The sequence below is a fragment of the Lates calcarifer genome, linkage group LG18 (genome assembly GCF_001640805.2).
Source record: "Lates calcarifer isolate ASB-BC8 linkage group LG18, TLL_Latcal_v3, whole genome shotgun sequence".
NCBI classification, from domain to species: domain Eukaryota; kingdom Metazoa; phylum Chordata; class Actinopteri; family Centropomidae; genus Lates; species Lates calcarifer.
This window is the reverse complement of record NC_066850.1, coordinates 7,048,904-7,073,283: the sequence shown is the minus strand read 5'-3', so window position 1 is coordinate 7,073,283 and position 24,380 is coordinate 7,048,904. Positions and strand designations below refer to the sequence as shown.

The 24,380-nt window shown below is 40.5% G+C and overlaps 1 protein-coding gene across 1 annotated transcript in view; it reads right to left on the bottom strand.

The window, feature by feature from the left end:
- Positions 1 to 24,380, bottom strand: part of LOC108879655 (IQ motif and SEC7 domain-containing protein 3-like) — a 99,522-nt gene that overhangs the window by 9,503 nt on the left and 65,639 nt on the right. The window contains 8 exon segments of the mRNA XM_018671014.2: positions 371 to 463; positions 2,431 to 2,589; positions 2,751 to 2,850; positions 4,056 to 4,181; positions 8,212 to 8,351; positions 11,162 to 11,328; positions 16,125 to 16,247; positions 20,944 to 21,105. Of these exon segments, the coding sequence (XP_018526530.1) occupies positions 371 to 463; positions 2,431 to 2,589; positions 2,751 to 2,850; positions 4,056 to 4,181; positions 8,212 to 8,351; positions 11,162 to 11,328; positions 16,125 to 16,247; positions 20,944 to 21,105 (1,070 nt within the window).

Sequence of the window (24,380 nt, the reverse complement as noted above, 5' to 3'; positions counted from 1 at the left end):
TACAATAAATAAAGAATACATTACATTAAAATAAGACCATTTATACCCTTCTGCTTATTTCAAAATCAAGATAAAGAAATAGAGTTTTTAAACTGCACTGGATACTTTCAGAATAAAAGATCAGAAGCTTTATGGAAAATGTTTACTTTCATTTCAGCTGGAGGAATTAATGGTCAAGACTGGCTTTTTCATGTTAAAATGCCAGAGGAGGCTCTGGCAGTGTTTTTTTTTTCCATATTGGTCAATTCATAAAAACAGCAGTGGCACAACTTTATTTTTCAACAACATGCACATTAATGCAGCTGGGGACAAGGCCTCAGTGGCAGGCTTTAAAATTAAAAGGTAACAGTGCTTCCACACTCACACACACCTGATGGGGAGCCCTGTTTGCCACGAAGCTCTAGCTGTGTGCCGTTGTTCTTTACCGAGTGGGTCTTGGCTCCCTGCTGCTTTTCCAGCTCCCCTGCAGGGAGGAGAAGACAGAAATAATCCATCATAATCACCATGACAGAGAGCAAAGGAGGTCGGTAGATAGATTCTGATGGGTTAGATTGACAACATTAACCGGCATAATTTTTCCTTTCAAAATGTGTGCATACACACACACGCATGCTCTTAGTGCCTTCCCCTCCCACTCTCTTCTCTAAGCTGAAAACATGACTTTCCATCTCCCTAATTAAACTTCACACTTGATGGTAATTGCATGTCATTTTCAATCACAATGACTAAATGTTGTTTTGTCTCCAACACTGCGCTGCATTTTAATTTTGATGTTGAACCGTAAAACTGCCAGGTGAGACCTTAAGGCTGCGGTACACAATGTCCTCCAATTCATTTTGGTGCAAGTCTAACAAAAATCTGACAGGAGCATAAAACAAAAACCTCCTTTTGTGGTTAATCCCCTGGAAAAAGGGTCAGATGAAACTATAAATGAGTTTTGATACTAATTAAACAGAAAATAGAGAAAATCTTCAACTGGTATTCCTCAAATCAATATATATGTATAACATTGACTATTGACACTTTTAGTCTGTCCGCAAGAAGTCAGCTCAACATGCCAAAATGTGAAATTTCTCACATTTTAAACAACCAGATGCAGAGGATACGAGCACTCCCAGATACACAAAAATTGCAATTTCTCCTTCTAACCTCTAAAGAGGGGAAGGCTAAACATAAGTGAGCTTGCTGCAGGCATGTTTACTAATGTACTAACAATACAAAATCCCTTGGAGAAGAAAGGAAGATGTGGTGTTTCTCTGTGTATGTGGCAGAACTCTTTCTTGTTCCAAATTTCTTTCCTATATTATGTCTTGAACAAGTGTGAGCTGTTTTTGTGTTTGTCTTTTAACTAATATGCCCCAACATGCATTCTTATTTGTAGGTGTGCAGTGGTTTGTGTATGTGTGTGTTCTTGTGCAGAGTAGCTGTCTCTCGTTGCTCCACTCTAGAGAGAGAAATAACTTCCTTCTGTCAACCCCTGCCTGTCTCCATATGTTGTTGTCTGCTCTCGGCGGGCTGCTGGCCCTCCCCTCTCTGTGTCCCAGCAGGGATGCTCTCTTTGATGCCCACTGGCAGGAGCCAGGCTCTGGATGTTCAGGTTTTCCATGTGTGTCTAAGTATGTGCATGTCTTATTGTCTGGAGAATTTCATATGCGCACAAACCAAAAACAACTCGGATGCCTGGCTGCTTTCAGGAAAACTGGCCTCTTTTCACCTCCAATTCACTGCCCTCCTGCAGTGTGTTGGAGCTGCAGTGCACCAAAGGAAAATGCAGAAGACAGTCTGCACCTACATGAAGGGGATGCTGACTACAAGTTAACAAATAATACAAAACAAAGGATGACTTCTGACTTGTGTACTATCTAAGGGACCTATTGATTCCCACACAGTATCTAAGAACCCACAGCAGTCTCTCGCTTTCCAAGATATGAGATTATTGATTTGGTCCAAAATGTAATAGGATGTTGACCCTTCTTTTATCGCAGGGTGCACTGCCACAGGAGGAATACATGCAAACATTTCACTCGGTGGACACACTCCAACATGTGCAAGTATATATGCATTCAGCCACAAGACTTGTCAAATATAGATGGGAGAGCTCGACGTTGAGTTAATAAACCCATCAATGCAAAGAAGTAACAAAAAATAACAATCATCAGCTATTTTTTGGGGGCTTTTTTTTGGGTCAGATATACTCATAACTGTCACCCCATAATTGTAGCATTTAATAGCCTCCAGCCTCCTTCAAGCCACACAGTCACTTTGATCATTATGAAAATCTTTGCTTTATTAAAGAAGACTACAGTTCATGGCAGGTCCTAGAAGGCATGAGCAAATACCAGCACAGAAATATGTGATGTGGATGTAACAGTAATCTTTTTCATTGTCTTATCGAGGTGTGAAAAAAAAAACACAAGGACCAATACTTACATTCAATGCGTATCTGCTCCATCTCCGACACCTCCGCGATTGATTCCTTCAGGTCCTCCACAAACTTGAGCAGCTCCTCAGCACTTTGGGCACAGAAGTTAAGTACCTGCTTCTTGTCTGAGCCAAAAGGCGAGAGGATGGTGATCCCATGAGGATAGTCTGGGGGAGGAGATTGAATTATTGAGACAGAAGTTAGCAAGGTATTTCAAATATGCTTGAAAGTTCAGCTTTATCCTTTGTTTAGTCCAAAGTACAGGGTGTTAACTTGGAGTGTATTATGTTTTTCCTGCTAGTTGACTGCAGTGAAGATGCTGACTTACATTCATTTTCAAACAGGTGGAACTGCATGCCAAGTAGACCCATTGCTTTGCAGAAAGTATAGGCTGCAGAACTCTTCTTCTTTGGACAAAGCTTCAAGATCTGCAGACAATGAGAAAACGATTAGAAACCAGAGTTATAGTACCAACCTTGACAGAGGTGCCCATTACATTATTTTGTTCAGCGGTCTCGACACTAAATCTTTTTGATTTGTCACTGAGATTTACATATCACAGAACAACCTCAAAGGAGGCTGGGAAAGAACAACTCTTTGATAATTTAAAAATACATTCAGAAAGCAAATTGAGTCAATATTGATGTACACTATAATCTTCAAAGTGTTTTGGGTCGTGCGCTACTGCTCTAATTTGTATGAAAAACACCTTGGCAAGCTTATATCAGGATGGATTAGAGATGTTATGGAGCTTTTTCACTGAATGACCTTCCAGATAGAGAAAGATGAGGCAAAATCTGTTTTGCAGCGCTACTGTGGGGGCATAATTTACCATGCGAGGCATATTAAGTCAATACATCACATTGGCACTTTAAACACTTCTTGACATGTTCGAGCTGCGAGAACAGGGGCCAAATGCAAAGAAAAGTCCCCATCACTTTAATTCCACAGTAAAATTCTTCAAAGACAATTTCTGCCCTGCTTTCAAAGCTGTCAGGAGAAAACGTCTCGCTGGAATATATCGCACTGCTAACTTTTAGTGCCAAATGAACAGAATTCCACTGTGATGTCGGAGGATAACTTCTTTTGCGTCCTACTTCCAAATCAGCCTTTTAACCTCCTTTTCCTGCAGCTACCAATTACTTTTATGCTTGAGCAGAAAAGAGAGGGGTGGAGTAGCCATGCTGTATTTTGTTGGCATGAGATCAACATTTGACATAATTATGAGAGCAGTTAAATACTTTGGATAGATAACCCCTATGAGGCTCCTAATGAGCCAATTAATTACGCCTGACATTAAACACTTTATTACTGTCCTTTGCTTATGAGTGCACTACAACACCGCATTTACTACTATCTATTATTAAAAGAAATGGCCGGAAGGTCCTGAGTTATGAAACAACATAAAAGAAGTGAGGGATCCTAAAAGAAGCGGCTCCCAGTTGAAGTAGGTGATGACGCATTGCAGCTGTCACAACAAAATAAGCAGCTTTAAAGCTTGAACGTGTGCAGCAGAAAACCATTTGAGGGGTGCTTTAAAAGAAACTGTAAACATGCGAAAACAACATAGAAGTATTAATCATTACACTGAATCTCAATTCTCCACTTACTTAAGGTGTGTTTGTTTACTTACCACAATTAAATCATTGAAGAGGAAGACTTCTCTCTGGTGTGCTGCTTGTTTTTGCGCCTTGTTGACGTCTGTCACCTCAAAAAGTCGACTACAGCACACCAATCTTCTGTGAGGGACAGAGAGAACCTGCAGAGACACACAAATACACGCACACACACACACACACACATCCAGGTAAAAGGAGATGTTGAGTCACTCAGATTAAATGACTGAGAGGCTTAAAAGTCATTGAAGAGCAGATGGAGACACAAAAAGACTTTTCCACACAGAAACTGGGGAAAAAGTATGGAGGTGAAACAGGGAGACGTTCAATACAAATGACTTTTGGCTGGAGTACTACAGTGCACATTATTCCCTGGGGTTGAAGGCTGGGAGGTGCAAGACTCAAGTATTAGAAAAAAACTCAGTAGGCTGGGACAAATTAGTGACATGAACTCTGATCTAAGAGCCTTGAAGCAGATCTTAAAATGTTAACTTTTCAGAGCACATAAAATCACAAGCTACATATTTCAATCTTTTTTTTTTTTTTGAGTCATGTTTTCCAGCATGCTGCCATACCCTTGTACAAGCCGTTCCTGTTCAGTATCTGGTCAGTATTCCTCATGGTAGTGTCCACTGCACTTGGAGGTCTAATGTGATTATTATTATTATTTTTTTTTTTTTACAATATGCTGCAGTTGTGTACCTAGAGGCCTGGCTTCTCCTTGTGGACTTAAGTGCTTTTCCAAGTTTAAGCAGATTACACTGCAGAAATGGCTCATGCCTTCAGAGAGTGATCTAATCATGTTCTCGCCCCCTTCACACTCTTGTCTCTCTGGCTTGTCTCGCCTCAGCTTTCTGCGTTCGATCACTGCAGAAATCCAAACAGCAGCTGAGTGGCAGTCGGTAGATGTGGATTTGATCCCCTCTTCATGATATAATACAAATACATGTGGCCTCTGTTCGGTTTTCTCGGTGTGCATTTTCTGATTTTATTCCCTCTGCTCTCGGTGGACGATTTGCAATGCAGTGAGTACACACACAGGCTCTGTCTCGTTCTCCCCTGCTCTCTCATTGCTCATCACTGCAGGGTATACAGACTCCCGCCCAGCCTGCCACAGCCAGCCTGCTTTCTCATTACACTAATGTCAGAAGCATGTAAAGACATCATTAGCCTGAAATGCCTCCTGCTTGCCCCTCACCCCCTCCTCAGTCCTTTCCTGACAGGATTGTTAAGAAACAGTGTGACAGGAGAGAGTTTGCCAATATATTCATCAACAAATTAATTGCATGACTTAAGGAAAAACTAATTCTACAAATGCAATCCATATTAAATATTTAAGGGAATTTGAACAGGAGGAAACATTTGAATATAAAGCCACTTAATCACATTCAAGAAGGGTTGTTATTTGGCTTTCATCAAGTCATCAAATATTTACACCAACCAAACTTCTATTATGGAGAAACCCATTATACAGAAATCATTCTCATGTGGGTAACTCCCTCTTGGCATTATAGATAAGATGTTTATAATCCACAATACACTGACCCTGACACCTGCTGTGATAGATAAAGTTTCTTAATACAAAATACAGTCTTATTCTTTTTATGGCAGACAGCTCCCATGGGCAGCAATAGTCACTTCCTGTCACAACTATCCATCATTGTTTTGGCTATGACAACACTCCCTCTGTCATCCTATGGCTACTCATCCATCACTGAGAGACACTTAAAGGCACAGGGGGAAAAAATTATAAAAATAAAAATGATGTCAGCATCCCTTCAATGACAGAGTTCCAATGTCATTCTGAAAGTTAACTGAAATTACATTTAAAAACTAATTAAAAAGTAGATTCACACTGAAATTCAACCCAAAGTTTTTTCATACTGTGGAAAGGCAGGGAGCAACATGTGGCAAGTTCACAGAGGCAGGTTTGTAATGATTAACGTGTTAATCATCTTAGTTTAGTGTGTTTGAATAGTAATATTCGCAAGTTACCACTACTACAAAGTGTAGCTAAGGCTGATGGGAACATCATTAGTTTTGCAGGTATTTAGTTAGACTGTTGCCAACTGTTTTCAATGGAAAGTAATATTTCTCATCATGTAACCAAATCAACCTCACAGCTCAAAAATGTTTTATGGAGGCTGTTATACAGACTGTGGAACTCAAGTATCATGATTTTGATTTGATCCAGATGCTGGAATAAACCAAAAGAAGGGGTCTAATTATTGGCCCTCATTGTCAATTGTCAAAACAACAAATTTCAGCCTCATGGTGGGGCTAAATTAAATGTCAAGGGATCGCTAAAGTCAGTAGGATTCATCCTCTGGGGACCCTGAATGTGTGTCGAAAATTTTTTGCCCACTCAATGGCTGAAATACTGGACCAACAGACAAACATTTTTGTCCCTGGAGCTGCTGTCATGACTAAAACCTCAAACCACTATTGATGTTAACTAAGGCATTCACTCTCAGGTAATCTGCCTGGACCTTAAAGCTATTTTGATCAAGTATTTCAAACTGCCTCTTGTATTTGGATGCAATTTTTTTTACGCTGTTGACTATCGAGGAGTTTATGGAAAAAAAAAAAGATCTACACTTCATAAAGGACTGGAGGGCCTTGGTGCACTGATAAGATTCAAGTAGAATTCCCTGAACTATTTGAATATTTTAAAACGCCTTTCAGTGAATGAGTGGGCAGAGTAGACAGCACATTCCCACATGAATCAGTCTAATCACTCAATTATCAAGCCAAATACTTATGTCTGTGTATGTCTCAGACTTGTGTCTAAAACACATACAACTTGCACAGAAATATTAACACAACAAATGAACACGGCAGCAACAAGTTAATGTGTGAGAGAGCATTTTTCATCTATGAAGTTGACTCTTAAATAACAAAATTCAAATGCTGGGTTCAGCCACTGACATTACTCTACTCATGCACACTGACCAAGCCTTTAACCTTAACAGTTTAAAGAAGGAGTCTAATGATAGCTGTGGTTAATGACATATCTTGCTGGAGTAATGACCTGAGGTAATGATCGCCCTGCTGATGAGACATTTAATGGCTAATAAATGTGCTCTGCTAACACCACTAAAGCTAGGTGATAAGGCCTTGAATAATGAGTGAGTGACTTGGCATGGAGGTAGCAAAAGAGACTGTGTGTTTGTGTGTACTCATTCTTGTTTGTGTGTGACAAAACTCATGAAATACAGTGTGTGATTTCTGCAAACTCACTCATCTCCTGAGATGTGCTGTAAAAGATATAGTTTAGGGGTGAGGGACAGTCAGCCACTGGTCGTATTACAACTGCTTTAATATCTCCTGTGGTTTATAACTATATCAATCAACTGGTGAAGGTTTTACACTCTAATAAGCAAAACAGTTACTTTACAATTAAACTTAGCCCCATCTGGGATAAGTCGATTTAAATTAAATGAATTTCAAAGTGTGTGTGTACTCTTATTCAGTGTGTCTACTGTATGTTTATGGGGATATTTTACCCAGTCTTCTCCTCTCCAGAGGGCTTATTGGGGTTTAGACCTGGTTCACAGTAGGGTTAAAGCTGCTTTAATCCACATTTTAATATTAACAGTGGGTTAGATTATAATGTATAATGAGAAAGGGATTGCTCATAATGACAAAACCTATAGAAATATTACCCGATGCTCAAGTTCCCCACCGCTCCATGGTTTTAGCATCTTTTAGCTGATTATTTTGGTTTTACAGTTCTTAACTTTGATGTTTTGGTTCACTCGCACTCTTCTCATTAGCGATTAGCTAGTTAACATTATGGTGGGTGAGAGTGGTCATACATTTGCCAGGCAGCTGCAAACACGACTCCAACCAGTTTTCAGAACTGAAGAAGCCTTTCGGATGAGAGGTGAATGAAAAAGAAGTCCAGTTGCTTTCAGCCATAGCACTGGAGACTCCAAATTAATGATAATGTTGCTCACTATTTGCTGGCTGTATAAGTGGGTGATAGGTGTTGTGTTTACAACTTGTTGCACTGCCCTAATTAACCAAAAACATCAACTCAAGCAGGTTAAAGGTTAACGATTTAGGTTAAAATTAAGCAAGGGTTTGGATTTGCAATGTAGTTGTGGTTAAGGACTAAAGAATATATTATGTCAGTACAGGTCCTCTAAAGTAGAGTAAATGTGTGCTTACCGTTTTCATGCCTACAATGGACTGCTCAACCTTGGAGACGTAGGTGACGTGGTCTTCGTTGGAGCGTAACTCCCTCTGTTGTATTCTTTCATAGATTCCCACCACCATGTCTCTTGGGATATCTGCTCCATCATCCACACCTAAGACGAGAACAGGCTGATTATACACAAGCGCGCATAAGTCACAGGGTGCTTAGTTTTAATTTTATCAGACAGTTCTGTCCATCTGGCAGAATGTAGAGTGACTGCTGTTTTAACGGTGGTAGATCAGGCAAAGTGTGTCTGCTCTGGCTTTAATGTAGCAGGGGATGCGTCACTGCCACAGGAGACACAAACATGCTTTTGCAAAAAATTCAAATACATCATACTGTACACAGGTCTGTTTTGCACATATTTGATTTTCCTTATTTTTGACTTGCAAAGAGTAGGAAAAAAAATTCAGTAGTCAGAGCAAGAGAGAGCACTTTCTCTCACTCTCCTCGTCTGCACTTCTTTGACTTTCTGCCTTTCACTGTCACCATTAAGTAATGACAGAAGGCAATGTGAGAGGAGGTTAATTGGCAAATGAAAGGTTAACACCCCGCCTCGCTGTTAGAAGATTTTCTGTCTGGAACACAGTGCAGTTCAAGGCCGTGGCATTTCAACGCAGGTAGAGCTGCATGTCATTAGGCTGAAAGGTTGCCCTCGAGATGCTCCCCATTATACCGGCACAGCTGTACCGCGTGGTGTGGTACATTGAGTTTTCAATGGGGCAGGATGTGTTTGGGGAAAATGAAGCCGCCACAAGTGATGGTGATGACAGTGAGGCACCCTGGGACACTGAGACTGAGACTGCTGAGACATCGTTGCACATTATGTAGTCAGGGGGAGAAGAGGAGATGACCAGGGGGAAATGTGTGTAAAGTGTCAGATTAATAAGCTGTTTTTTGTTATTTATTTTGCTGAATGTCTCTTTTATTCTATCTTTCTGCCAGTCCTCCAATTTTTCTTGCTGTGCTCATAACTTCACTGCTTCCTATTCTGTTCAAGGCGGTGTCATTCAGCTGGTCCACCACTTTGAATCAGACTGAACTATCTCAACAACTATTGGATGGATTGCGAAGAAATACTGTACAGATATTCATGGTTCCCAGAGGATGAATCCCCGCTTGGTTTTTAATAAAACATCTCAAAAACTATTGGATGGATTGCCATGATATTTTGTGCAGACATTAATGCTCCCCTCACAATTAATTGTAATAATTTTGGCGACCCCTTAATGTTTTTACATAGCGCTATCATCAGGTCAAAATTAGATTTTATCCAGTACTTTGGTTTATGAAAAACCACTGACATTGCCACTGATTAACATGGTAAACATTACACCTGCTTAGCATCATATGCTTGATTTGTCATTGTGAGCATTGTTAGCACACTGAGGTTTGCATTTAGCTCAAAGCAGCCTCACAGAGCTGCATGTCTATAGACTTTTCCAACATTTCCCCTGTAGCTTGACCCATGCTTCTCCTCTGTCTGTCTCCTCTTGTCCTCTTGTTTTCATCATCTCTGGCTTGCCACAAGTTCATTTGAACCAGCCGGCCATGAGGACTAAAAAAAGGAAGGCAATTCGCTATGCAACTACAACACCATCTGCTCAAAAAAAAAAAAAAAAAAAAAAAAAAAAAAAAATCCAGTAACAAAGACAGTACAATTTTCATTTCTCAGTGAGCTGGCATACTGGATTAATTAATGGTGGAAGCTGGTTTATATTCTGTTGGCCCATTGTGGAATAGCTCTGACACTGCCAGTCTGTTTTAATTGAGATAATGAATGTTCTATGGTTCTTCATTACTATTGGTTTCTGATGCATAATTGCATTTCACCTCAGCCAATTAGTTGAGTGAACTCTTCTTCTGTCAGTGTGTGCAAGAGAGAGATGAGTGAGGAGAAAAGAGGAGAGAGAAACCAAGAGAATATAAACAAGGAAAGGCAGATGAATAAACAGACAGATCTTCTGACTGAGACAAAACAAGATAGGAGGATGGATACAGAGACAGAGAAAACACAGTAAACTGAGCAGAAGACAAATAGAAAGGCCAAGAGAGAGTGGCATATTTTAATTTGCATAAGATGCTTAAATTGATTTTCCAACTTAATTTAATTGTGGGGAACAGTCTGGATGAATCTATTAAAGTTGTTCTGCATCGACCTCAGCTTTCCCTGATTGATTCCGCAGAGGGAGAGCAAAACTACGATGCTCCTGTCTCTTCCTCGACGCTTGGCGGACGAGCATCTGTTTGACTGCGGGAAGCAAGAATTACAGGTGCTTTCTGCTGGCGTTGCTATGAGCTGTGAATGTGTAATGCGCAGCGGGCAGGGACAGAAATGTAACCTCAACTTTATCACCTGAATTTATGTATGGAGGTTTGATTGAATACAGATCCAAACACTTTTGGACACTGACTCACTTCCATTGATTTATTTGAGGATCTGCTGCCTTGCTTAAAGTCCATAACAGGGGATATTCAGAGGGGAGAGTAATCCCTAGTAAAATTCAAGTCATTGGAAAAGTAGTAGTAGACAGTCCTATATATCAGACTTGACTGAGCCCCTGCTGGCATCTTGTGCCTTACAATAAATAGAAATTGGAAGTCATAAACTATAATTACGGGACTTTTTTGTCTTTCAATTTTCCTCCTGTCCGTGGGAATTTACTTCATTTTTGGTGGTGATTAAATACATTTAATTGGCCTCAGCGGTGAGGGGGAAAAACTGGTACAACACAATGTATTTAAATATGTTCTTTATTTGAGATTGGTGCTGGGTCAGTTGATCTGGCATTATTAGCTCTAGGTGACACACACACATGCATAAAACTAACCCACCTGCTCGAGCCGATTACATCAACCAATTAATGTCACTTAATGTGCCTCTGCAGTCGCAGGCAAAACGCAGTGCTGTCGGTCACTTACCTCGCAGGTTGCGTATGAAGTCCTCCAGCAACATCTTGCGGTCGGGCTTAATGTTGGGACTGTACATGTCGGTGTTGAGCAGAATGATGGCGAAGGCCAGGATGAAGATGGTGTCTGGGTTGTGAAACTGCTGCACCACGTCGGGGTTGCACATGCAGTAGCGCTGGCTGAGGAAGAACAAGAAGAACAAGAGTGAAGGTGGAGGGTAAAGAAGGCAGAAAGGAGGGAGATGGATGTAAGTAATAATAGATGTGGGTCATGACACAGGACACAAACATGGAGGAATGACAGAGGGGGAGGAGGAGGAAGATAGGATGGCAAAAGAATAGTTAGAGGGGATGATAAGCACAGGGAGAGAGAGAGAGAGAGATGAATATGAAAAATATAAGCGACAGGAAGAGGAGAAAAGATGGGGAGCAAAAACAGATGGAAGAAAAGCCACAGATAATGTGTTATCCTCAGACACTAAGGGCATCCTTCAACACACAACATGCTCGTAAATGCCTTGACACTAGAGTGTCGCACCAAAATAAGAGTTGTGGCTTTAATTTTGCTTGTGGCTTTGTTGGAGGCAGTTAGCCACCCCTCAGCAACGATGAACCTCACATCAGGGGCTCTGCTGAAACGCATTGTCTCTCTGTATAAACACATTTGTCCCACTGGACTGGATGCTCACATGGATCACACATTACACAGGAAACTAAGAGAGTGTGGGTGCACAAAAAAAGCAAAAAGACTTTATCTCCTGTGATTTACCATCATCTGCTAATTGTCTTGTTTACAAAAGAATATCCAAAGTTCAGTCCCTCTGTTGTTTATTTGCAGATGCTACCCTGAAAAAGCCCACCGAATTCCTTTGCTATAATTAAACATTCTCCAACATTTATGGGCCTGGTTGTTGGATTTATGCGGGTTGTTACTGTGCTGGAGAGAAGAAATATGGAAGTTTAAAATATGGAATCCCTTACTTAGGCACTTTCTCTGCAAAAGAATGTGACACAGGTCAGGCTCAGTTTGATGGAGTTCTCAAAAAAACATGCCAAAATATAAAAGGTGCAGAATGGAAATACAGCTGTGTTGTGTTGGTTATGGAAGACATAACACAGATTTGTGGACACCTACTTTAAGTGTTAGCATACATGTGTGTTAAAGAAAGAAGTGCCCAGAGGAGAGAGAGAAATTGTTTCTGTCTCCGTGAAGTGCATGGATACTTCCTTGTTAGGGGATGAATAATATAACAGTACAACATCTACTATGTATGAGTAATCAGAGATATACAGAGTAAAAAAGAATGAGAAGGTGTGCGTGGTGTGTGTGTGTGTGTGTGTGTGTGTGTGTGTGTGTGTTTGTGTAGATCCCATGGGCTCTGTATTGGAGAGTATACCGTAATCATTACTTTAATCAGTCATCACTTCCACATTGGGACTGTAGCACAGTTTTGCAGACCCACTGAGCCGCATGATTGTAATCTAATGTCTCTGTGGGGCTGAGTAAAGACACATGTATTGGTATGCATATAGTAGGTTAACACCTTCTCAGATGCAGTATTTTTATGTGCTGTCCAACACTGCTCAAATCTTGCAAGATTATCAAAAGGAAAAAATATCCTATTTCCACCCTCTCTCACTTTTACAGTCTCAGTTTGTCCTCTTACTGTCCAAACACCAAAACAAACATGGATGAAGCTCTGAGTTGATCTGGAACATTGAAAATTCTAAAATGTGCTCATATAAGGAGTATCAAGTGATTTACAGACATTTTTATTTGCCCTGGATTTTGCCTCTCAGGCCACGTACAAGCCCCCTTACCTTCCTGGTGAAGGTTGTTGGGGCTGTATGCAGCTTGTGATGACATTTGCCAGTACCACTCAGGGTGTCGTTATTATCAGTGAACATTATATACTGAGTTTAAAGGTTGACACTAGAAATAGTAGTTTGACAAAGTCAAACATTTTTTATATCTCATAATAAAAATATCAAGAAATATTAGGAAATTATTGAGTTAGTACATTATAATGCTAAAGAGAATAACATTTATACTGCTTGTATATACATGTTTCCTTGGCAGCCCTTATACAGTATTTGTTTTATCATGATAATCACAGGGCTGCACGCAGATGCTTATTCACATCTCAGTGTCTGAAAACCGTGACTCAACAGCAACCAGTAATTATATCCTTGCCTGTGAATCCTAATGCAGCACCATGCGGGGAAAAACTTCAATTTATGCTGCTCTCTATCTGAGTGTGCTCTTACTCTACTCAGAAAGACATGGAAAAATGACTAACCGAAAAGAGAAACAAAGCAAAAACAAGAGGGTAAAATGGCACATGATGGCTCTCACTGAAAATGGGTTTGGCAGTCGTCAGATTTGGCATTAGCTGCTGTCTTCTAAACCAATTTTGCTTTTGTTGGATTGCTAAAGATGGCGTAATTCATCAGTAATTATGTAGTCCTTATGGATGGATTTAGGTTCAAGAAGCAAGTTGCATGATCTTTATCTAAACTATAATATATGGGGCAAACACAGAAAAAGACAGCAACTGTATGTGTGACTGCAGGATGAGTAAATAAGGGTATCTGGTTACTACACAGTAATGCAGGAAGGAAAACATAAACTGAATGTATCTGCTGCATTGGGAGCTGGCTCATATTTGCTCATTCATTAGTACACTGACGCAGCAGATACTGAAGCTGCTGGCTGCTTTTCACTTTTCCCCCTCGCTCTTTTTCACTGCTGCTTCAAATCCCCTTCACTTACTTCGGAGATTTCTCTCTTTCTGTGTGTGTGTGTGTGTGTGTGTGTGTGTGTTTGGAGGCATATCAAAGCCCAAGAGCAGAGGAGGCAGGCACAGAGAGGCAGTGGCGGTTATGCAACGCTGGTTATTTATAAACCTTCCTCCCTCCTTCCTTTTTCTCCCCTTTCTTCCTTCCTTCCTTTCCCAGTTCGTGCCTCCTCGCCCTCCTCCCCGCTCCCTCCTCCCCTTTCTCGCTCCTGATAACACGCAGCATCGGCCTGATGTCCAAACATTACCAGTGCCAACCTTCCTGCCCACTGACTATGACAATGCCGCCGTTTTTCTCCTCATTGGGCACCTCGACAACTGTGACAGGTGGTTGTTACTCCAGAGGGGCTACAGCAAACAGTTAGCATTAACACACAGTGCCACAGCTGCACCGCAAATTGTCTCCCTGTCCCAAATTGAGGACAGAAATTACACGCTGCCTGGTTATTCAGATGGGGGCTGCATTGTCAACACTGTATTGTAACCAAGCAGAGAGGAAAGAAGAAAGAGTGTGTGTGTGTGTGTGTGTGTGTGCTCGGTGGGGTGAGGCAGTGTGACTCAACTGCTGACATTATAGAGGTGTTATTAAGATTCAGGCACGTTTATACTCATTTAAGTTAAGAGTCTGTGTCAGAAATAGTGTATGTAGTTTGTGCGCATCTCTTTTTGTGTGCATGGCTCGCTGTCGATTTTGCCTGATGAAATTTTGTCACACTAGCATGTTTTAGTGCTCCCTCCTTCTTTCCCTCTTTCTTTCACACCTGGGAAAAAAAAGACAGAGGGCTGATCTCACATCTCACGAGAAAAAAATATCTCAAAGTCACGTCTGCATCTCTCAGCACACCTTCAAAACTTGATGTAGGCATATTTCATGATCAAAAAATCTGTGAATTGGATCTTAAAGCTCAGCGAGACAAGTTTGGCCCTGAGGTAATTCTTTGAGTGACAGTATTTCATTTCACTTTTAAAAAATTTTTTTTTTTTTTTTACACCCACTCAAATATCAACATACCCAGAGTTACATTACAGCAGAAAATAAATGACTCCAGTAGGACAAATGAGGGTAACCTACAGGATTATAAATATTCCTTCCCAGCATCCAACTTTTCTACACATTAATGTTTCTGAATATTAACATTTGTTATTCATGATCAAATCTCTCTGGTTCTTGTGTGTTGGTCCACTTGTGACTGACCTTCTACCTGTCCAGTTAGGGTCATAAGGTCGTTTACAGTGATAATGGTGGCTGGTTTGCCACTTACAACTTCTAATAATTTTTGAAGCAATGAGTTGTAAATTTCAGACAAAGGTTGACAAACGCATGCTTCTCATTTATAGGTGCGGCTATTGATTTTCATTGATATAGTTTGCTAGCAGATTATAGCTGCAGCTGTTTAAGCTAACATTACTCTCATGTGTTGGTTAAAAATGGCATCACTGAATGATTTTTTAAATCTTTCAAGTTCCATTGTTTTAAAACAAGAATTCTGTAAAAGAGTTCTTAAACATGTACTTGATAGCTACATAGCTGGTTTGTGCTTAAGGACTAAAGCTAAACTTTCACATCCTCAGCAGAAAGTTAGCATCCTCACCAGTTAATTATCAACAAAGACAAAGAAACAAAATACCAGCAGTATTCTTGTACTGGAATGAGGAGCTAGTTAGTCCTAAAATTCCAAGCATGATTTAAAAAAAAAAAAAAGTCAGATCAGAATGTTGCTTCACTTTTAATGCTAAAGGCTTTTAGGATGAGAACCAATGTTTTTGGCAACACTCTCTCATTGAGTTTGGCTGGAGTTGTTGGAGTGTAAACTTCCCCAAATCCACTAGAGCAGAACAGAGCTGCAAATGTTAGCCAATATTCTGATACGGTAACATCTGCTTCCACTGGGGAAAGACTACACAGATGTCCTAGTTGTAAACGGGGCTTTTTTAACATAACCTACCAAACGCCCCTGGCTTTGGAAGTAAAGTGGGTTTACTTTCTGTAGGTAGTTAGCTACTTAACTGGACATGCCAATGCTTGTATCTTACATTAAAGTGACTAGGACAAGAAAACTGAATTAAATTAAGGTTTGCAAATAGAAACTGCAGCTGATGTACAACCCCTTATAATGCAAGAGAGAATACTGTAAGATAAACCCAGACTCTTATAGCAACTGCTGCTTTTCTAATTACCTGAAGGCCTCGATAAGACGTTCCACCTTCTGGGCTTCTCCCTGGACACGAATGTGGGCTTGAAACTTTCTCAGTGCTTCATCAAGCTCCATGCCCGAAAAGTCCATCTCATCCACCACACAGCTGTGGAGCACAGAGAGGCAGGGGTGAGATATGGAAAAAGCAGGAGCAGTAGAAAAAGACAGGGAAAAAGAAAGTACATGAAAATCTATAGCAGTATATTCATTGCAATATATCAAGATGAGAGCAGTGGCTGCCCTCTCTGTGGTGGGATGGATGAACCTGCGGATGGACACCCAAGATAAAAGATGGAGTGATCTCATCTGGTTCCTGGTCACAGCACCACTCTGCTTACTGCAGGAATTAGCCACTCACGGACACCAGGGATAACACTGGGCCCAGCTATCTTCTCTGTGCCACAGCTGACAAGACATATACACACACACACACATACACACACGCCCGCACACACATGCAATCCCTCGGAGCAGAAAATCCTCCTATTACCTGACAACCCCAGCTTAATGACTTTAATTAAAAAAGCAAAATATCCCGTCCAGTGAGTTCAGAGGGGATAAATACAACGTGGGCAATTTGGAGGTGAAATGAGGTTTTGAAGTGAAAGGTGACTTTGGAAACGAGCTGGGAGGTTTTAAAGTTTTTCCTCCCTTTCATGTGAGGTGCTCTGCGGAGGTACAAAGCAGGATGATAATCGAACTTTGAAATTAAAGTCTTTTTTTACACTTGGACTGGCTTTCATGTGGTTTATGCCAAACTTATCTACACTGGTTCAAGATAAACATTATCTTTGCCTCTGTTACTATCAGCCTATTGATGGTTATGGGCAGCATGTTCAAAAGAAAGATGATGGTGTTGATCTCAAAACCCTTAATACATAAAGCATGTGTGATGGTGTCAAGACATTGCCTTTTGCTTCTGATCTTTTCTGTGTGTTGTACCATAGGAAACACTGGGGTGCATGCACATACACATACACACACACACACACACACACACACACACACACACACACGTTACATTAAGATGGATTACTGTGAACAAAGCGAGTTAATGAGGTGAGTACTTGACTCTGACACATGCTGCTCTAGCAGAAAAGAGTCAGATAGATGAGTCTACAGTACTGACTGATGCACCGTGTACCACAACATGAGATCACAGCAAAACCTGCTCACAGTAACAATACCATGAACTGTGTACCACTTCATTTAGTATTAGAATTACCACCACCAATATTAGAGGAAGTACACCCAGATCTCCTACTTATATATCTGCTGTCACCATTTCAGTTGCTACCACTAAGACTACCAGTAGTTATGTGTCTATTATTATTGTTACTATATTCACTACTTCTGTACTACTACTTATCATATGTCTACAGCTATACGACTACTACTACTACTACTACAGCTACTACTATTGATTGTACTACTCTTCCTACTATTACTACCATTACTACTACCACTACTACGGCTATTAGCACTACACTGCTGCTGCCATTGCTACTACTACTATGTCTATCATTACTACTACTAATCTATTGAGTTGTGCCATATATTGTTCAATTTCTGCAGATTTAAAGTGTGAAGTGAACTCTGACTTCTTGATATCGGTGCTGACGCCATTCACTTTTTGCTGCAGGTTTTCCTGCTAACATGGCGGTGTAAACAAATTGAGTCACAAGATGCCAGGAGCTCTACAGGATGAAACTAACTCGACTTGACCCATGTCTGCAACTGTAACCACTTTTCTTCTAATGTTACTTGTGCTATGATTATTACTTATGCTCCAACTTTGCTGCTGCAACCAGTATAACTACTACAACTATAATCCAGTACAATTATCCATCCGTTCTACATTGTTTATGCCTGTACAGTGGTGCAAGTGGTTGGAGCCTTTCCTGGCTCAGTAAGGCCTCAGTCACCGGTGGATTGCACAAATTTCCCAGAACCTTTTTACCATGAGGTGACCATGGTAACCATTGCATTAATGCAACTGCTATAATTAGTGGTAATTGTAACATCACTAGCAGCTTGAAAATAGCCTAGAGAGTTGAGCTGTGTATCGTATTCTCCCAGAGATTAGATTTAGAAACCCATTTTTTCTGCACAATGCGTATAAAGTTAAAGCTTATACTGCGCAATGACTCTGACTTGATCCTCTTTTTGATCAACTCCTGACTGCCGAGCCTCTCTGATCGCCCTCTTCATGACTCACTCCCTCGCTCCGCCAACCTTTCTCTCCCCTCTTCTCTGGCTGTCACTCCTTGTTTATGTAACGTCAGACGAGAGGCTCTCTAGCCTAAGTACATCAGCGTTCTCCCTCTCCTCTCATCTCTTCCCCATACACATACAAACACAACAACACGTGCACATATGCACACTCATGCTGCTGTTGTGCATATGCGCTGTCGATCTGTGATGTCATAGCAAGGCTTAAATTGTACATTTACAAAGCTGCGATAGCAGGTGCACACCTACACACACATATGCAAATAAGAAGAAACAGCAGGCCAGATGGAACCATATTTTGAGCAGCCAATGAGCAGATGACAGGAGTAAAGCAGATTTCATTTTTCCTGCTAAACAAGTACACTATATTATCAATAAATGAGTCCTCGGGGTGCCACATTTCTTGGAAACCGAATCTATAACTGCAATTTGGCTTAATTTACTTGAGACATTTTAACTATTGTTGTTTATGTTTGAAGAAATGTGAATAGAGTGAGGCACCATTAGCTTTATAAGGAAAGGAGTCAGGAACACAGGAGACAACACAAACAGCACACACACATGCATTCACACCCTTCCTACACACACAAAAACAGAAAGTCACACGCACACACGTGCATTTAGGCTCAGTAAATCACCATGAGTGATTTTCACATTAGACTGCAATCCCTCACCCGTTCTCCTGTGACTACACTTTATCGAAAGTGCTCTCACACGCACTTTGCGCTCTCCTATCATGCTCCTCTTCAGCATCACTTCCCCCCTGAGTGCTGCTGTATGACTGCTCTTTAGGAAAAAAAATTGAGAAAATACACATCTATTTATCCCAAAGTCACCTGCCCTAAGACTATCTCTGTGCAGAGAATTGGAGTTTGAAGCCTTAAAAGCATAGTCCTGTTAATAAAATGTATGTGCAACCACGGTGGTGTCCATTTAAGAAAATATGGATATTAGATGAGGGTGACCTGGAGTGAACAACTTGGCAGAGTGCTGTGTTGTGTTCATCTGACCTTGCAAAGACTTAAAGTGTGTTCTCGGTTTGATAACTTTGACAAAAGGGGAGGATGAAAGAAAAAGCTGCAGTGCTTTCTTTGGTTGATATGCAAATTTAGATGTAATTGGTGAATAGGAGAATGTAATACAATTAAAAAAGACAATTATGGAGATAAAGTAGGGAAGGTGTTAAAAGATGGAAATAACTGGAGAAGAGAAAGTGTGTGGTGGTGTTGGGGGGAGACCTCTGCAGTTTCAAAGCAAATAAATGATAATCAGGGTAATGACCTATGATGAAACTTGCGGGGTGAAGTGAGTCATGTGTATGTGTGTGCAAGCGTGTTTGTGTGTGTGATAGCGTCTTCAGATTTATTTGATGACTAATACTAGAAGGAGGCATCTGTCCTTGTTCTCCAAACCCCCTGGGTTCATGTTTTTCCCTGCTGCTTTATTTTTATTCTGTTGTGAAGAACAGAAAAAGTGGGAAAAATAAAAACATTGATCAGTGCTTCTTTTGAAAACAGCTTCCAATAGTGAAGAAAATGAGCTGTTTTGTTATCTAATGTAGTGGTAACACTTTAATCCCTCATATTCAGTATTTATAAGCATTTATAATTAATTATCATAATATATATGAAGTAACTACATCCTACATTGTGGATTATTAAGTTCCTGAGTTATTGTGTTTACTATACTGGACATGGACAAAGACCACAGTAAGATACCACGATAAAACACAAAATGCACACGTTAGCTCAGATGCACAAATGTCACACTTACACACACTACACACTTTATCCATACACCTCAGTGCATCCCCCTGTGCTCCAAACAGAATATCATTTGATCTACACTAGTGGTTTAGATTTAATTTAAAGATGGCACCAAACAAAACCACAGGCAATAGGAGCTGAGGCTCCTCTACTCTGCTGAGATGGATTATGGAAGCTCAAAAATAATATTTACATTATCAGATGAAAACTAAATTGCTCCTTGTGTCTTAGTTCTTGTCTGACAAAATAATGTCAATACAACAGCAACTGTGGGTTTGATATTAGTATGATAAAAGAAACAGAGAAACAAGAGGCCAGGAAAGGTTTTTATTATATTTTTGTCTTATCAGCTTCTTTCACTCTTCTATAATTCCGTCTTCCAAGTCAGCCTAGATTTGCAATGTGAAGAATCGTGACACTTCAATTTGAGCTTGTTTTCAGTTTGTTTGCTGTGATGAAAAGTAGAATGAAATGTCAGTGTCTGCAAAAATAACAGCTCTCACATAAGCAGGTAGTGAAGTTATAATTTCAGTTTCACATTTAGATTTGAGGGAATCCATCTCGAGATAGAGTTTTTAAAAAATGTGTAAACTACAAAAACCAGTACACAGGTGGCTCAAGTATCAACATGATTAATAAAGCTGAGATTTTCTTTGTGCTATAAAACCTTTGTCAGATCTGGTCCTGTAGTTTAAACTGACACCTGATCTCCCAGAAAATAGAGGGACTACCAAGCAGAATGACTTAATGAGGGGAGGGTACAGTATCTTAAAATGGCTTCAGGAAATAATTTGCGCTACTCACTCTAGTACATCTCTGTTGAAGGGCTTCTTGCTGTTGCCAAGGAACTCTCCGATCATCTGTCGACTGAGGCCTTTCCTCTGCAGCAGGAAGTGAGCCACGCCGATGGGTGTGTCTGGGATGAAGCCGCGTGAGATCAGGAACTGAAGGCCTTTGTCAGGATTTCTGAGAAAAAACAGAAATGAATAAATGAATGAGAGGAAATCTTGTAGGTGACCTGTCAGTACTTTAAAGCTGCTACTATTTAATTCTAAAATATTGGTAGTAGCATGACTGTGACAGATGATTTGCTCTTTATTTGCTTTTTAATGATCATTAATTGTAATTACTTCTTATAGAGCATTAAGGACATTAAGATAAATAATAAAAATTGTTTAATTGTGGTGATGAGGTTATTTGTGTTAAAATCAGTGGTTGTGTTAAAATCAGTGGTTTGGACGATTACTGTGCTACCTGCACAGTAATCACCCCCATGCCACCCCATAATTCATTCCCATGCCAAATTACAACATTCATTAACAACCGCTAAACAGCTCGACATTATGCTAAATTCAGAGGATACTGCCAGAATAATAATGGTTGATTTGGGATGCAGCTCTGAATCCCTGCTTGTATGCGTAGACTTTGAGCTCAACTCTCAAGTCGACTTTGTTGGACCAGGACAGGTCTAAGATTAGCTTGAGGCAGAGTTTGTAATTGTGATGGATTACCTATGCCAAGTTTCTCCAGTTGATTTAACCAGTGCACCAAAAATTAATAGAAACCTGTGGCTGCCTGGGGACTGTAAATCAACCTAAAAATTTGTGATATGGTTTTGAAAATGGTCTGTAATGTAGGCAGTCTGAAGTTGAAGCAATATTATATAACTTAGTAGAGGTAGAAATGGCATTCTTTCTCTTAAAAGACTTAATTCATAAGATTTCAAACGTTTTGTTTGGCCAATTGGCCTGTGAACATGTGTGCACAGCGCTCTCAGGTGCTCCCCAAATGACAGGAATATAAAGAGAGCCAGTAACTGACAGGACCACAAAAAAACTTTATGGATTTTTTGAAGGCCCCACTGATGCAGGGGCCTACTGGGATTTGTCCCGGTATGCCCGATCACCAGTCCAACTATGGAAGAGAATGCAAAAAAGATATCTGTTGTGGACGGGGCCTTGGAGTGATGTTACTTTCTGATTTGTTGAATGATTATCTCGATGGTAGGAAGTAATGCAGCACATGAAGAATGAACTCGCCGGATATTATTATGTATGAAACCTCCAATCAGATTCATTTTCCTGTTAATTAAAGTTGGTGGGAGTCCACTCTGGCCCATTAATGCCTGGGTACAGTTCATCTTCCATCAGCAGTTGTTTTCAGTTGAACATTTGGTTAGTAACGACTACTGGCACATAGCAGTTTAACTGACATCGTTATATCCACCATTTTACCAGACCTATGATCTGTTTGAGGCTAAAGTTGGGCTAGATTAATTTTACTCTTTTCTTTTACTCTTGTTGACTTTTATGTAGGTTTACTACATTAATTCCAGTGTTGTATTTCTAATGTGGACAGCTGGTCTATGCTAGTATGAATCTAGCTTCCATGTTTCAGAGTTATCGTCAGGGTTACAGTTCCCTTAATTGGATTCTTTTTTATAGTTAACAGTATTCAATTCATTCAATTGTTTGCTGATTTGTAAACATTATCCTTAACTTTGTTGTCCAATACCGCTTTCACAGCTTCAGTTGCTTCTATTAAAAACTTCAAAGGCCAACTGTTGTCTTCAACCTTTATTGTCAGTGTGATTAGCTTGCTGCATAGTTGGGCACCTCCACAGTGAGAGAAGAAGAGGCAGTTAGTCTTAATATAGCAAGCTAAAATCATAGGTAGAATCCTTTAGATACACAAAGACATCCCATCACGCTGTCACTTGTGCTGGGACGTGTCTATGTGTGAGTGAGTCTATACGAACATCTATTTGGTTTGGTGAGATGAGGTGTATTTCCATGCTTGTGCTCTCAGAAAAACTGTCTAAACACTCACTGGATTCCATGAATCATTGTTTTCAAAATCCATCTCTGCCTATCAGAAGATAGTTTTCAGCCGACTGCATGACAGAAGTTACTTATGTATGAACAAGGGAGTAATATCTTAACTATTTATAACCCTATTAGACACAGAGGATAGTTGCTCTAGGGAGGCTGTTGCATTGTTGCCACAGCTCTCTAGTCTCTATACAGTGTTTAAACCACAACCTTTACGTAACAGAGCGATGTGCGTGTGTGTGTGTACCACAGCTAATGGGTTTAGTAAGACGAGGGTGGGACAAAGGGGAGGGAAGGATAAAGGGCAGGACAGAAGGAGGCGGCTGGATGAGGACCAGACAGAGCAGATGTGAGGGAATGGGAGTGTGAGGACAGACAGGGAGGACGATGAGCACGGCTGGACTCCCTGAAAGCATCTGCCTTGACATGCTCACAGCCCATAGCTCACCCTCTCAGCTGAAGGTGATGCCTCGCCAAAAAAATTTGGCAGATATCACTCATTTGATGTTTGCCCAAAAACAGATGGATCACACATGGTGATTATTATTCGTAATAAGAGGTGGACAGAGGAGTGAAAGTGGGGAGGGAAGGGGAGGAAATGATGCAAGATGGATAGATTCGGATGAGAGGTGCAGAATGAGACTGGCCTCATCAGACAATCACAAGCATGGGTTGTTTTGTTCAAATACTGAAAATGACCCTGTTTATACTTTCCATGACATGGACCTCTTGTGATAGTGCAGATAATGTCTGTCCTTTCTCAGGAGCAAAGGAGGAAATACACTTGTGTTTTTATGTTGCAAGAAAACCTCCAAGTCAGTAATTTCAACTCAGGAGACTTATCTTTTGACCGATTATGTTCACAGGCAACATGTCTTTGGGCAAAGGATGTGCCACGTTATGAATACTGCAAGCATATCATGAGGAGATTGTTATCATAAGTGAAGGCCATACAAAGTACAGCACTTACAAGATGAGGGTTTGCATTGTGCATCCATTCAGTGATTAGGTTTAGGTCATAAAAACACAGAACAGAGAGCTCTCATCGTTCCAGTCAAAATGTATCAACAGTGAACAAGTCATGTCTTGTGCTTCAAGTCATACAATATTTTACAGTCATAGTTGGTTTATACCATGCACTTATTTTGAAGTTAGGTTTCAGGATTTGTGCAGGATGGATGGAGCATGTGATTCAAGAACTGAGCTGTTACAAGGTTGGGATGTGAAAAGGGAACAAGAGCACAACATGAGACACACACACACACACACACACACACACACAAAACTGGGGAAGGGATGGGAATAGACAGTGCCAGACAGGACCCAGATGTCATGCTAAAATGGCAACTCCCAAAATAAACTGCCACATGCCCATATACTGTATCTTTCCCCCTCTCACAGCCATTTCTT